We start from the raw sequence: 16131 nt of genomic DNA on the forward strand, positions 1-16131 counted from the left end.
GTAGTAGGCTGGTTGTACTGTAGGCTATATGCAGAAATAGATGACAGGCAAGAAATAGAAATACACTTAATAGAACTGACACATGATATGGCTATGGTTATGAGGTAACTGTCTGGTACAGGGAAAGAAGGTTATATAGCTGATATAGTTCTACTTTAGACTACTTTTAAGAAATTAAAACTTCCGGCAAACTCTGGTTTGGAGATGAGGGGAACTTATGAAGATTAGAATTCCTCAACATAACTGTTCTGAAAAGATGGAACATTGTGAAAGTCTTCAGGGTTCAGACAGAGGCAAGAGATAGCAAGAGATAGCCCACACAGAGGCCCTGAAGCTCTGAGCCCCTGAACAGAGACTTAAAGCCTCGGAGCCGTGAACCACCAAGACAAAATGTCTCCTCTCCTCTGTCATATCCTCCTGAGCCTCCCTTTACCTCCCTCTCACAGCCTGGATCATCACAGCCAGGAGTTGTTACCCAGTCCACAGAGAGAAAGAACCGAGAGAGAAAAGGGAGGGAGAAGAGAGACAGAGATGTTTGAAACTCTTGAGTTTCTCTCACAGAATAATGGATGACTCACGAGACTTAGTCCTTTTATAGACCACTGTCACTGATACTGTGTGTGTGTGTGTGTGTGTGTGTGTGTGTGTGTGAGCGCGAAGAACAGAGGAAAAGGCAGAGAAAGACAAAGAAAGGTAGACATAAACAGAGAAAGTCGATTAGTTCCTTGCCAGGACGAAATGCTTCTCTCTTTTGTCTGGAGTGTTCAGCACTTTGCTCTTCCCTCCTCATCTATCCATCTCTCCTCATTGCCTCTTCCTATTCTGCCCTATTAAATTGGAGGGTCGGCTGAGTATTAGTGGCCTTGTTATTTTCCCTCAGCAGTGGCTCTCATAGCAACCGTGAGTTCCTCATCATTACTACATCTTAGACTAGCGAAGGAACAGAGGACAAAAAATAAGATTATTATCACTCTCTTTCTCTATATATATTTCCTTCTTAATCTCATTGTCTATATTTCTCTCTTTCGATCATCCCTTCTCTTGTTATCTTACTCACTCTTGTTCTCCTCTTATCTTCCTTTTATTTGTCTGGTTCTCAGTATAAGTATGATACTGTATGTGCTATGTTCATGTACTGTATACTGACTATACAGAACAGTAAGAACAGCTGCTCTTTCCATGACATCAACTGACCAGGTGAATCCAGGTGAAAGCTATGATCCTTTATTGATGTCACTTGTTAAATCCACTTCAATCAGTGTAGAGGTGAGGAGAGAGTTTAAAAAAATATTTTCAAGCCTTGAGACGATTGAGACTCGGATTGTGTATGTGTGCCATTGAGAGGGTGAATGGGCAAGACAGAAAATGTAAGTCCTTTTGAACGGGGTATGGTAGTAGGTGCCAGTTTTGTGTCTCAGTGTGCTGTATATCTCTGTCTAGAATTCAGATGGCTTCAGTCCATCACAAAGTATATAAGTTTGCGACACTGTGTACTCATTCATTATTCATAAAGATAATGAGTGAAAAGAACCAAAGAGAACACACGTCACATGAGCCATTATGACCACACACAGATAGATGAACATACAGGCTTGAGACGTGTGTGTGTGTGTGTGCGTGTTCAATGAGACGACTCTCAAACCCAGTGAGACTGGTGACATATTTTACTGAGAGAGAACATGAATACTGCTTCAGTTCCTTACTGGGACAAAAGACCTACCTCTCTAATCTGAGCGTGGAGAGTGTTCAGCACTTCCCTGCTCTCATCTATCTATCAGTCTCTCCTCCTCTCCTCGTTGTATCCTAATCATCCTGTCCTATTAAATTGGAGGGAAGGCTCTCTATTAGTGGCCTTGTTATTTCCCCTTTGCAGCGGCTCTCATGGCAACCTTGAGTTCCTCATCATTACTCCATTACTCGAGGAAACAGAGGACAAAAAAAATAATTTATGTTCCCCCTATTATCGCTCTCCCTTTCTCTCTTTCTTTCTTTCTCTATCTCATTGTCTCTTTTTTTTCTCTTCCTATCGTCTCTTCTCGCTTTCTTTCTATTCTTATCTCCTTGTATCTGTCTGTTGCTCTGTTTCTCAATACGATACTGTATGTTTAAGTCTGCTCTTCGTAAAGAACCTGTGTCACATGAGCCAACCATTATGGCCACACACAGATGGATAAACACAGGTTCTCAGATGCATGTGCTGTGTGTGGATTCATCAGGGTCTGTTTACCAGAAGTGTGTGTGTGTGTGCGTGTGCATGCGTGTGGTGTATGCTCATCTGCTATTTGACAGCAGATCATTCACAGCCCTCTGCCTCCCTCAGAGATAAGTAATAGTGTGATGTTGGCACACCATTAGTTCACAGTTCAGTCGTTAATGTGTGTGTGTTGTATACATGTTTGTGGGTGTTTTTTTTGTGGGGCAGTTGGTGTGTGTGTCTGTTGTTGCTTGCTTACGTATCTTTAGGCTGAAGTTCGGCCAATGACAGACATACATGGGAAGAGAGAGAATGGAGACTAAACACACAGACCTCTCACTAGCATCACCATGGCAACTATGGAAGGCGAGACACAAGGGAAGGGATCGAGTAATTAGAATAAAAAAGTGTATGCTGGTGCGTGTCAGTCTGCTTCTTCAGCATGAAACAAGTTAATCAACTATCAACTAGTTTTCATCGTCTTCGGAAAATCTTCTGACTATTCCACTGAACTTGTTGTGAAAGCATCAGTATGGTAATGTATAGACAGAGAGGACGAGAGCAAGAGAGACGTAGTGTGCGTGCGTAAGGGTGTTTTGTGTCCATTACCAAACAGCTGGTAAGTGTGCAGTGCTGTAAAGATGTAATAATCATTACCAGCCATACGTTATCATGTGTAATCACTGCAAAAGTTATAACAGATTCTTCTTGTTGTCTCTTATGTTTCTAACGCAGTTCAAGATAGAAGGTATTTTACATTTACATTTCAGTCATTTAGCAGACACTCTCATCCCAGTCGACTTACTGGAGCAATTAGGGTTAAGTGCCTTGCTCAAGGGCAGATTTTTCACCTAGTCAGCGCGGGAATTCAAACCAGCGACCTTTCGGTTACTGTCCCAGTCAAACGTTGATATGACTTACAGTATCTGCTGCTACAGGGGTTGGTGTTTCAAAATGACTAAATGTGTCTAATATTGTCTTTCTGTTCCTCTCTTTCAGAATGAGAAGCACCTGGGTCATTCTGCCAGCAGGTCCAGCAACATTTCCAAGGTAAGGTCAGAGATGGAACATACAGGATGAATGGTATATGACAGACCTGTACCTACCAAAGGGCAACTGAGAGAGAAAAAGGGGATTAAAGAACTGAGGGCTACCAAAAAGTTATTTTGACGAGAGAGGGATAGAAAGAGAGAGAGGGAAAGATAGAAAAGTGAAAATAACACAGAGGGTGATGGACAGAATGGAGACAGACATCCTGTAGAGAAACAGAGTCAGGCCTAGACTGCCAGGGGGTCCTAACCTGCCAGTCACTTCCACAGTCAGAGGTACAGCTCTCTGATCAGTTCTTACTGAGAGAGACGTCTACAAACACACAGGCTGCGTTCCAAACTCATAAAAGACGCACCCTCCTCCACTTACCCTCGCCTATGCCCTTGGGAGAATCCTAGCGGCCATCTTTGCCGTCGGGCCAAATGATTAGCCAAGCAAGGGAAGTTGGCAACGAAAGCCCATCAGCCCTCGTTTTTTGATCGAGTTTGCGAGTGTACAATTATGTTCACTCCGGGGCCTGAAACGCCCCATAATTCAATTTGCGATGATTGTACATCTGCTAAGAAAAGTCAGCCAAAACTTAATACCAGCATTAACATGGAGAAGTCAACATACCAGTGTAAGTAAAAACTAATGTAAATAAGTTAGAAACTGTGCTACTAATGCACATGACGGCTCAAACACACAGTGAGAACCTTATACCAACAGTCAAGCGTGGTGGTAGTGTGATGGTTTGGGGCTGCTTAAAAAAAAATAAACGTTTTGCAAAAATAAAAAGCTGAAACGTCCTGAGTCAGTAAGTATTCAACCCCTTTTATTGCAAGTCTAAATAAGTCCAGGAGTAAAAATTGGCTTAAGTCACATAATAAGTTCATAATAAACTCACTGTGACGTGTGCAGTAATAGTGTTTAACATGATTTTTTGAATGACTACCTTATCTCTGTACCCCACACATACAATTATCTGTAAGGTCCCTCAGTCGAGCAGTGTATTTCAAACACAGATTCAACCACAAAGACCAGTGATATTTTCCAATGCCTCACAAAGGGCACCTATTGGTAGATGGGTAATAAAAATAAAATCTGACATTCAATATCCCTTTGAGCATGGTGAAGTTATTTTTTGCACTTTGGATGGTAAATAAATAGACCCAGTCACTACAAAGATACAGTCATCCTTTCTAACTCAGTTGCTGGAGAGGAAGGAAACCGCTCAGGGATTTCACCATGAGTCCAATGTTGCAGAGTTCAATGGCTGTGATAGGAGAAAACTGAGGATGTGTCAACAACATTGTAGTTACTAACTTAATTGATAAGAGTGCAAAGAAGGAAGCCTGTACTGAATACAAATATTCCAAAACATGCATCCTGTTTGCAATAAGGCACTAAAGTAAAACTGCAAAAGATGTGGCAAAGAAATCAACTTTAAGTCCTGAATACAAAGCATTATGTTTGGAGCAAACACAACCACTCTTCATATTTTCAAGCATGGTGGTGGCTGCATCATGTTATGGTTAGTCTTGTCTTCAGCAAAGACTATGGAGTTTTTTATAATAAAAATAAACACAGGCAAAATCCTAGAGGAAAACCTGGTTCAGTCTGCTTTCTAGCATACACTGGGTGACAAATTTACCTTTCAGCAGGACAATAACCTCAATCACAAGGCCAAATATTCACTGGAGTTGCTTACCAAGACGACATTGAATGTTCCTGAGTGGCCTAGTATCAGTTGTGACTTAAATCGGGTTGAAAATCTATGGGAAGACTTGAAAATGGTCGTTTAGCAATGATTTACAACAAACTTGAGAGAGCTTAAATAATTTTTAAAAGAATAAAGTGCAAATATTATACTATCCAGGTGTGCAAAGCTCTTAGAGACTCACAGCTGTAATTGCTGCCAAAGGTGATTCTAACATGTACTGACTTTGAGAGTTGAATACTCATGTAATCACGCTATATTAGTGTTTTATTTGTAACTTATTTTTATTTTTTACAAATGTTAGAATTTTTCCTCCACTTTGACATGACGGAGTATTTTGTGTAGATCGTTGACAAAAAAAATGACAATTAAATCCATTTGAATCCCACTTTGTAACACAATAATATGTGGAAAAAGACGAGGGGTATGTTTTGGATTTATAAGGGGGTGCCGCAGCACCCCTACTTCGCGTGGCTATGGTTTTCAGGAGTTTGCTACTGTTTAGGCCTACATCACTGTCTCTCATTCTCTCTCCAATGCTGACAGCTGACCATTGCTTTGGAGCGCACTGCACTTTGCTGTTTGTAGCGACAGTATACTATTTATTTTGCACTGCCATGCAACTGCATAAACATTTTCATTATAATGGACGTTCTATTGACCTTACATGTTTCTATGTGGCTGAATAGTCCTCTTGTACATTCAGATTTACTTCAGTACCTTCACCTTGGTTAGACTGTGAGGAAGTGACCGAATACTATTTGATTTGTACTGCTATACAATTGCCACAGTCTTGCCAACATAACTCAGATATAGGCCATCTCGTAGATTTCCTCGCTCTTTTTATATAACCTTTTTTTTAACTAAGCAAGTCAGTTAAGAACAAATTCTTATTTTACAATTATGGCCTACTCCGGCCAAACACTAACCCTAATTTTGCGCCGCCCTATGGGACTCTCAGTCACAGCTGGTTGTGATACAGCCCCATATTGGCAGTAGAATACATTTTTTTTATTAGAATCTGGTCTCAGTAGCACACAGTGCCTGCTTCTAGTTGTTATTGCGGTAAGTGTCATTATCATGGTTACTAGGTTGGATTGAGTCTGCCTCTTCTTGGTCTCTCCAAGCATGAGTTATTTGCTTTGGTTGTTGGCCTCAGTAAGACTCATACCATAATTTTGTTCACTGAGGTGAAATACCTAAAGGGAAATTAAATTTAAAGAACAAGGAAATGTTGGCTGTGCAAACAGAGAGGAGCAGAGAGTTGGATATAGATGTGTTTGAGGTATGAGGAGAATGACAGGAATGGTAAATGATGTGTCCATTCTGACACACATTAACAGGCTCTGTTAGAACTTGCCAGTGCCACGACTGTGGGTTCATTTCTGAGCTTTTTAGTTTTCTGTTTCATCACCTGCTTCATACAGACGTTGTTCTGGTGATCATGAATAGATAAGTAAAAAGTGTATTGCATAAATGTTAGTCAAATGTAGAGCCGATTATCATGAATGCCTGTTCCATTCAGATCTGAGGTTGTAGTCATACAGATTGGCAGACACAATGATTGGATCAAATCAAATCCAAGTTTATTTGTCACGTGCGCCGAATACAACAGGTGTATCCCTTACAGTGAAATGCTTACTTACAGGCTCTAACCAATAGTTCAAAAAAGGTGTTAGGTGAACAATAGGTAAGTAAAGAAATAAAACAACAGTAAAAAGACAGGCTATATACAGTAGCGAGGCTATAAAAGTAGCGAGGTTACATAGACACTGGTTTGTCAGGCTGATTGAGGTAGTATGTACATGTAGATATGGTTAAAGGGACTATGCATATTTGATGAACAGAGAGTAGCAGTAACATAAAAGAGGGGTTGGCAGGTGGTGGGTGGTGGGACACAATGCAGATTGCCCGGTTAGCCAATGTGCAGGGGAACTGGTTGTTCGGGCCAATTGAGGTAGTATGTACATGAATGTATAGTTAAAGTGACGATGCATATATGATAAACAGAGAGTATCAGCAGTGTAAATGAGGGGTTGGGGGGGGACAACACACAATGCAAACAGTCCGGGTAGCCATTTGATTACCTGTTCAGGAGTCTTATGGCTTGGGGGTAAAAACTGTTGAGAAGCCTTTTTGTCCTAGACTTGGCACTCCGGTACCGCTTGCCATGCGGTAGTAGAGAGAACAGTCTTTGACTGGGGTGGCTGGGGTCTTTGACAATTTTTAGGGCCTTCCTCTGACACCGCCTGGTGTAGAGGTCCTGGATGGCAGGAAGCTTGGCCACAGTGATGTACTGTGCCGTACGCACTACCCTCTGTAGTGCCTTGTGTTCGGAGGCCGAGCAATTGCCGTACCAGGCAGTGATGCAACTAGTCAGGATGCTCTCGATGTTGCAGCTGTAGAACCTTTTGAGGATCTCAGGACTCATTCCAAATCTTTTTAGTTTCCTGAGGGGGAATAGGCTTTGTCGTGCCCTCTTCACGACTGTCTTGGTGTGTTTGGACCATTCTAGTTTGTTGTTGATGTGGACACCAAGGAACTTGAAGCTCTCAACCTGCTCCACTACAGCCCTGTCGATGAGAATGTGGGCGTGCTTGGTCTTCCTTTTCCTATAGTCCACAATCATCTCCTTAGTCTTGGTTATGTTGAGGGATAGGTTTTTATTCTGGCACCACCCGGCCAGGTCTCTGACCTCCTCCCTATAGGCTGTCTCGCCGTTGTCGGTATTCAGGCCTACCACTGTTGTGTCGCCTGCAAACTTAATGATGGTGTTGGAGTCGTGCCTAGCCATGCAGTCGTGGGTGAACAGGGAGTACAGGAGGGAACTGAGCACGCACCCCTGGGGGGCTCCAGTGTTGAGGATCAGCGTGGCAGGTGTATTGCTACCTACCCTCACCACCTGGGGGTGGCCCGTCAGGAAGTCCAGGATCCAGTTGCAGAGGGAGGTGTTTAGTCCCAGGATCCTTAGCTTAGTGCTTTGAGGGTACTATGGTGTTGAACACTGAGCTGTAGTCAAAGAATAGCATTCTCACATACGTGTTCCTTTTGTCCAGGTGGGAAAGGGCAGTGTGGAGTGCAATAGAGATTGCATCATCTGGGATCTGTTTTGGCGGTATGCAAATTGGAGTGGGTCTAGGGTTTCTGGGATAATGGTGTTGTTGTGAGCCATTACCAGTCTTTCAAAGCACCTCATGGGTACGGACGTGAGTGCTACGGGTCTGTAGTCATTTAGGCAGGTTGCCTTTGTGTTCTTGGGCACAGGGACTATGGTGGTCTGCTTGAAACATGTTGGTATTACAGACTCAATCAGGGACATGTTGAAAATGTCAGTGAAGACACCTGCCAGTTGGTCAGCACATGCCCGGAGCACACGTCCTGGTAATCCTTCTGGCCCCGCAGCCTTGTGTATGTTGACATGTTTAAAGGTCTTACTCACGTCGGCTACGGTGAGAGAGCGATAACACAGTTGCCCGGAACAGCTAGTGCTCTCATGCATGCTTCAGTGTTGGTTGCCTCGAAGCGAGCATAACTGGCATTTAGCTCGTCTGGTAGGCACTCGTCACTGGGCTACTCTTTGTAGTCTGTAATAGTTGTCAAGCCCTGCTACATCTGACAAGTGTCAGAGCCGGTGTAGTAGGATTCAATCTTATTCCTGTATTGAAACTTTCTTTACCTGTTTGATGGTTCGTCTGAGGGCATAGCAGGATTTCTTATAAGCGTCCAGATTAGTGTCCTGCAGTTCTAGCCGTTAGCTCGTGCGGATGTTGCCTGTAATCCATGGCTTCTGGTTGGGATATGTACGTACGGTCACTGTGGGGACGACGGCGTCAATGCACTTTTTGATGAAGCCAGTGACTGAGGTAGTATACTCCTCAATGCCATTAGATGAATCCCAGTCTGTGCTAGCAAAACAGTCCTGTAGCGTAGCATCCATTTCATCTGACCACGTCCGTATTGAGTGAGTCACTGGTACTTCCTGCTTTAGTTTTTTCAGTGATTGTAAGCAGATTTGCCCAATGGAGGGCGAGGGAGAGATTTGTATGCATCTCTGTGTGTGGAGGAAAGGTGGTCTAGAGTTTTTCCTCTGGTTGCACACTTGACATGCTGGTAGAAATGAGGTAAAACGGATTTAAGTTTGCCTGCATTAAAGTCCCCGGCCACTTGGAGCACCACTTCTGGATGAGCATTTTCTTGTTTGCTTATGGCCTTACACAGCTCGTTGAGTGGGATCCTAGTGCCAGCATCGGTTCTTGGTGGTAAATAGACGACTACCAATAACATAGATATTGTGGTCTACAGCTTATCATGAGGTATTCTACTTCAGGCGAGCAATACTTCAAGACTTCTTTAATATTAAACATCGCGCACCAGCAGTTATTGACAAATAGACACACACCCAGCCCCTCGTCTTACTAGACATAGCTGCTATGTCCTGCCGAAACACGAAGATGCCAGCCTGCTCTATATTATACTTATCGTTGTTTAGCCGGTGAAAAATAACATATTACAGTTTTTAATGTCCCGTTGGTAGGATAGTCTTAATCATAGATCATCAAGTTTGTTTTCCAATGATTGCACGTTGGCCAATAATACGGAGGGTAGCGGTGGTTTACCTACTCGGGGATTTAATGGGGATTTTGGACTTGTTTCGACAAAGCAGTATATCCTTCGCGTCAGACTCATTACATTTTTAAAAATGGTCCAGTTCGAGGTGAGTACTTGCTGTGCTGATATCCAGACTCTCTTTTTGGTCATAAGAGAAGGTAGCAGCAACATTATGTGCAAAATTAGTTACAAACAATGAGAAAAAAACTAACAAAGTAGCACAGATGGTTACGAACCCATAAAACGGCAGCCATACCCTCCGGTGCCATTATAGCCAGTATATCTGAAAATGATATAGCTAACACAGTACCTTCCTCCTTTTCCCAGTCTTGCTGGTGTGTAATAACACACTATGTACATGTTCTACTTCCACAGTTAAATATTGTCTCATCTGATTGATTTTAAAGACAGCTCCTCTGTTTTGATCCTCACACCCCTACATGCGGTTATTTTTTCCTTCATATATGTGTGTGTGTGTGTGTGTGTGTGTGTGTGTGTGTGTGTGTGTGCGTGCGTGCGTGCGCGCGCGCGCGTGCGTGCGTGCGCGCAAGACAACAAAAATGGCAAGACAACAAAAAAACAGTGCAAACTAGAATGCTCCTTGGCCCTAAACAGAGAGTACGCAGTGGCAGAATACCTGACCACTGTGACTGACCCAAACTTAAGGAATGCTTTGACTATGTACAGACTCAGTGAGCATAGCCTTGCTATTGAGAAAGGCTGCCGTAGGCACACCTGGCTCACAAGAGAGGACAGGCTATGTGCACACTGCCCACAGAATGAGGTGGAAACTGAGCTGCACTTCCTGACCTCCTGCCAAATGTATGACACAATTAGATACACATATTTCCCTCAGGTTACACAGATCCACAAAGAATTTGAAAACAAACCCAATTTTGATAAATATCTGTGTGCCATCACAGCCATCACAGCAGCAAGATCTGTGACCTGTTGCCACAAGAAAAGGGCAACCAGTGAAGAACTAACACCATTGTAAATACAACCCATATTTATATTTATTTATTTTCCCTTTTGTACTTTCACTGTTTTCACATTGTTACAACACTGTATATAGGCATAATATGACATTTGAAATGTCTTTATTATTTTGGAACTGTTTACTGTTCATTTTTATTGTTTATTTCACTTTTGTTTATTTTCCACTTCACTTGCTTTGGTAAGTAAAGCTCTTGAATTGACAGGCAGAGAGAGAAGGTGAAGTTGAATTCATTGATCTCATCCAACCCCTGAGCTATAAATTGCCCTTTAGTTACAGATGTAGTCAATAGGTAATTAGTGGATGGTGTATAGTAGAGGCTAATACCTGGGAGGCATCTGATTTTATTTATTTATTAAATGTAACCTTTTTTTAACTAGGCATGTCAGTTAAGAACAAATTCTTATTTACAATGACTGGGGAACAGTGGGATTTTTACCTTGTCAGCGCTGGGATTCGATCCAGCAACCTTTCGGTTACTGGCCCGCCTCTCTAACCACAAGACTACCTGCCGCCTCTGACTGCAGAGCTTCTATTCTCTACACCAGATGTACCGGGACACGTAATATTACAACACACCTCTACTACCACTGAGCATAAGGCTACACCAAGGTTATAGACGAAAGGATTTCTGATCCCATTTGTTACTACCACACCAGTGCTGCTAATGAGTGTTTTAATGAGGTATAGAGCTTATTCACGCCATGACCATGATCGTTTGAAATCCAGGCTCGTGTGGCAGTTTTGAAGTACTTCATTGAGTCTATGGAAAATGTTTTAACACTTTCACGTTCAACCGTTAAATTAACAGACAATTAATAAACCGACCAACTGAAAATACGAGTATCTGCAGAAGTAGTTAGATTTTGAAACTGGTTTTCCAGTTGTTGATTTTTCAAATGTTTTGCCGTTTGAAAAATTCCGTCAGATGCCAGCTAGTGGTAATGTAATGTGAACTAACAGCCAGCTGTACTGTGTATATTTGTATGAGTTTGGTCGGCACTCTTGACAGCTCTGAATCCCTTTTATCTCCTGGACTCTGTTAGTGTGGTTGTTGTTTTTATCATGCTGTGCGTCAGTACATGCCATGTTTATGATGCATTCTGTGTAAGTGTAGTAATATAGACTGGATGAAGTTCTACATAAGCTATTTGCTAGTTCTCTAACGTTGGAGATATTTCCATTGGCAGTCTCAGAAAATACCCTTGCTAGCTAGCTAACGGCTTGCTATCTGAGGAAGATACAGAGCTAATCGGAGGCCAGCTCTTTCTCTTTATTGTTAATGAAGTCCAATGTTACTATTTTTCTGGTGATGCCGATGAGACAAATCGGAATTATATTTGTGTTTCACTCTCTCTCTCTTCCTCAGGCGGGGAGTCCCACCTCCGTCAACGCCCCCTGCAGCTTTTCACGGTCATCGGTCACCCCCTCCAACCAGGACATCTGCAGGTACTGTACACACACCTTTAAACAATAACCTTTAAACTCTAACCCCTGAACCCCTGACCTTTAACCCTCCAACCATGACATCTGCTGGTGTACATCCTTCAAATGCTTTGGGCTGCTGAGGGTTTACTCCGCTCTGGATCTTAGCAGTCCCATGTTTAGTTGATTTAGTTGATTGTATGCAGCGTGAAAGCAAGGTGCCAGATGGGTTACAGATGGTGTTGTCTGATGCTAAACAGAATAGATGAGAGCTAGATATGGCAGTGAGGAGTACTACACTGTACTGAAGAATAATACTGTATTGTCCAGAAATGGTGTTCTGCTTTATGCCAACCCCTTTGTGCAAGGTCAGGGAGGGAGTTTCCCTGATATAACTCTCCATCCTTTCCTTTATATGTTTTGTTTGAATGCATGCTGGCCTTTTGTTTCATTTCATCTATATTTTTTCTACCCATCTCTCCTTCTCTCCTGTACTGGTTTTCTGCTATCGTCTGCCCGACCATCAATTCCAATTTCTCCTCCTCCAACCTCCATCCCTCCGATCCCTCACACACAGCCTTGCCGCCACATCTCCAGACCAGGGCTACCAGAAGCCTTTGCAGACCACTGTGGTTCTGATGAACTCCAACAGCAAAACCTCTCAGGGGTCAGGAGGGAGCATCTCTGTGACAACACTCTGCCTGGACACCCCCCCAGCCTTCAAGCTCTCCAAAGGCCCGGGGCGGGCTCTCCTTCGAGACGGAATGGCTTTCATTGCTCCGCCCCTCCACCGTCAACTGGACGCTGAAGTTCTCTCACTCTCTGAACGATGTGGGCCAGCACATGGACAGCCTCTGTAGCGGACTACACTTCGTAGACCGGACCTGTCCTGAAGGAGAGCTGGATGTAAAACCTAAACAACCCAACACGGACCAGAAGTCCAAGATGTTCGGCAAAGCAGCCACACTCACACACCAGGCCTCGAACCATCCTCCCTTCCCCAAGCACACACTCACCCGCACACACCCTCACCTCGTTCCCTCATTCACCAACAACTACAAGTACCTCACCCACGAACACTGCCTCCAACCTCACTCTTCCGGCGTCACTCCTCCTCCTCCTCCACCACCTCCTAACTCCCACCTTCACCCGCCCAGCTCCAAACTCCTCCGCCTCTTCCTCCCCTTCTCTAGCTCCTCTACCTCTGCCAGTCTACAGTGTTCTGAGCTGGGTAGCTATGCCTCCCGCCTCCACATCACCAAATCCTCCAGCACCCTAATGGGGGGCAATGAGCCTCCCCTGGGGGGAACAGATGGCCTCCTGGGGGATGACGATGTGTTTGAGATCCCCCAGGGAAAGACCGGAACTTGGACAGGGGCTGGAGCCCCAGGAAGTGGTGCCAGAAGCGGGGATTCGGGTCTGCTTGGGGCAGCCCCCCTTTGCTACATGGACGAAGACAGCGATCTGGACCATTTTTCAATTCTAGACCGGTGTTCGTCACCTACCCATTCTGACAAAATGGGGCCTCTCACGCCAGGCCCGCTCTCGCCCTATTCGTTGTCCGGAGACTGCTGCAGGTGGGTGATTCCTGGATTGTGACCCCCCTGTGCTGTGAAATGGTAGACTCCTCCTGCTCACCCCCGTGCCGTGATGTGGTAGAGACACATGCAATTCCATGGCTGTATCCTGCCTACACCTCCTGTGATATGACATTGTAGAGCCCTGCCATCCCTCCTGTGAAGTGATAGTGACTGTGCGATCAGGGACTAGCTGGAATGGAATGGTCAGTCACACTGTGGTCTACTCTCCAAGTATGCTTACGTGGCTGTATTTTATTTTTAAATTGAAAAATAGAATTTAAATAATTAGCTTGCTGGTTATCCACAGAGACAGCAGGCATGGTGGGTGTGGTGGTGGCGGGGAAGAGACACAGACAGAGGAGAGAGAAAGACAAAAAGAAAGGGCGAGAGGGAGCAAGTGCTTTTGGATGAAGGTGTTCTGATTTATCACTCCTCCTCTGTACCAGTGGAGGCTCCTCAGAGGAGGAAGGGGAGAACCATCCTCCTCAGTGAATTTAATAAAAATTGTGAAACGTTAAAAAAGTTATCCTTTTTAGATTCACTATACTAAATATATTCACGTGTCACCAAATAATTTATTAAAACACAATGTTTTGAAATGAAGCTCTACAGTAGCCTCAACAGCACTCTGTAGTGAAGCACTATGGTGAAGGCGGAGGACAGCTAGTTTCAGTCCTCCTCTGGGTACATTGACTTCAATACAAAACCTAGGGGGCTCATGGTTCTCACCCCCTTCCATAGATTTACACAGTAATTTTGACAACTTCCGGAGGACGTCCTCCAACCTATCAGAGCTCTTGCAGCATGAACTGTTGTCCATCCAATCAAAGGATCAGAGAATGAATCTAGTACTGAAAGCATAAGCTACAGCTAGCTAGCACTGCAGTGCATACAATGTGGTGAGTAGTTGACTCAAAGAGAGAGAATGACAATAGTGGAGCAGTTTTGAACAAATTAATTTCTTTAAAAATGAAGGAGAAGCTAGAGAGATGGAGCGAAAGAGGGCTAGCTATATTTTGTTGTATATTCACTTAGCTAGCGAATGCAGCTAGCTAGTTTAGCCTACACAAACACCAGGCTCAAACAGTGGAGGATGCTATATTAGCTAGCTGGCTATGGCTATCCAACGCTGGAACCTCTTCCAAATCATGGTAAGCTTTTGGTATTATTTCACCGGGGCCCGCCGGTGTAACTGCTAAACTGATTGCTGAATGTACACCGCACTGCATGATTTTAGTTGGTTTACTAACGCGTTAGTTCTAGTAGCTATGTTGACTATGATGTGAGCTAATATGCTGACAACGATGTAGGCTGTGTGTAGCAGTAATGATTTGAAGGTTTGATTTGGAAAGGTTGTTTCGCCTGGTCATAGACAACTGATGTGTTGTGCACTTAAGTCCACAATTGAAGGGAAAAGGTGAGAGGAGGAGAGCGCGTAGATACGATAAGGAATTATACAATGAGCAAAAATGATCATGCTGTTTGTATGTGGCTGCTAAGAAAGTGAACTGTGTCTGCATGTGATCAGGGGTGTATTCATTCCGCCGATTCTGTTGAAAAACATTTCTTAAACAAAAGAAAACGGAAAGAAACTGGGATAAACATACCTGAATTTGTCCAATAGAAACTCTTGTTTGCAACTGATAGATGCAGGCAAGAGTGTGCAAGGTGGTATTGAATGTGTCACTGTCTGCCACCTTGATCACTAAAAATGTATCTTGACCTGTAAACGTTAATTCATAGGCCAAGTTAGGGTGTAGCAACCTCATGATGGGTGCATGGAAAAGGTGAGTATCATGTAGTAGCCTAAACCTATCGATGTTATATTGAGCTGTGTGAATGGAATATGAATGACATTCATCCAATATGCTGTAATAGAAATAAGACCATGCTCATAAAAAAAAAATATTGTCCTCCCTCATCTTAAATGTCACCGAACGCCACTGCTCAGTACTTCCTGTAGAGTCAGAGGTTAAATAACCTTTATTTAACTAGGCAAGTCAGTTAAGAACACATTTTTATATACAATGACGGCCTACACCGGCCAAACCCGGACGATGCTGGGCCAATTGTTTCTCCGCCCTATGGGACTCCCAATCACTGCCGGTTGTGATACAGCCTGGATTCCAACCATGGTGTCTGTAGTGACACCTCTAGCACTGAGGTGCAGTGCCTTAGACCTCTGCACCACTCGGGAGCCCAAGGAGCTTTAATTGGACCCTGTTCCCTTTATATGGGCCTATGCACCCTGTTCAAAAGTAATGCACTATAGAAGGAATAGGGTGACATTTGGGACGCACACATGGACTGCAGGGTTGAGACAATTCTAATTTAATTCCAGGCAATTCAGAAAGTAAACCAAATTCCAATTACACATTTTCCTCATTGAAAAGCATTGAAGAGAATTGGAATTGGAATTTCAGTGTACTTCCTGAATTGACTGGAATTTAAATGGAATTGACATCCAACCCTGATGGACTGAGATCACCACTTATCCAAATCCTTCCTGTTTTGTCTGCTCTGTTCTGTTCTGTCCTGGCTATTAACCTAATAAAACAATCTTTCTGACACATTATTG

The 16131-nt window shown here is 43.6% G+C and overlaps 2 protein-coding genes across 6 annotated transcripts in view; both read left to right on the forward strand.

The window, feature by feature from the left end:
• Positions 1-16131, forward strand: part of LOC110502638 (E3 ubiquitin-protein ligase MARCHF8) — a 133423-nt gene that overhangs the window by 106320 nt on the left and 10972 nt on the right. For all 5 annotated transcript variants that reach the window (XM_036960313.1, XM_021580841.2, XM_021580843.2 and 2 more), the window contains 2 exons: positions 3194-3244; positions 11918-11997. In XM_036960313.1, the coding sequence (XP_036816208.1) occupies positions 3194-3244; positions 11918-11997 (131 nt within the window). The remainder of the gene's footprint in view (positions 1-3193; positions 3245-11917; positions 11998-16131) is intronic.
• Positions 12013-13776, forward strand: LOC110502640. Its single transcript, XM_021580845.2, has one exon. The coding sequence runs from the start codon at positions 12817-12819 to the stop codon at positions 13570-13572; it is 756 nt and encodes a 251-aa protein (XP_021436520.2). The 5' UTR covers positions 12013-12816; the 3' UTR covers positions 13573-13776.

Source organism: Oncorhynchus mykiss, chromosome 23 (genome assembly GCF_013265735.2).
Source record: "Oncorhynchus mykiss isolate Arlee chromosome 23, USDA_OmykA_1.1, whole genome shotgun sequence".
NCBI classification, from domain to species: Eukaryota; Metazoa; Chordata; class Actinopteri; order Salmoniformes; family Salmonidae; genus Oncorhynchus; species Oncorhynchus mykiss.

Coding starts and splice junctions, on each gene's coding strand:
- LOC110502640 (XM_021580845.2), top strand. CDS start 12,817: ATGGACAGCCTCTGTAGCGGACTACACTTCGTAGACCGGACCTGTCCT.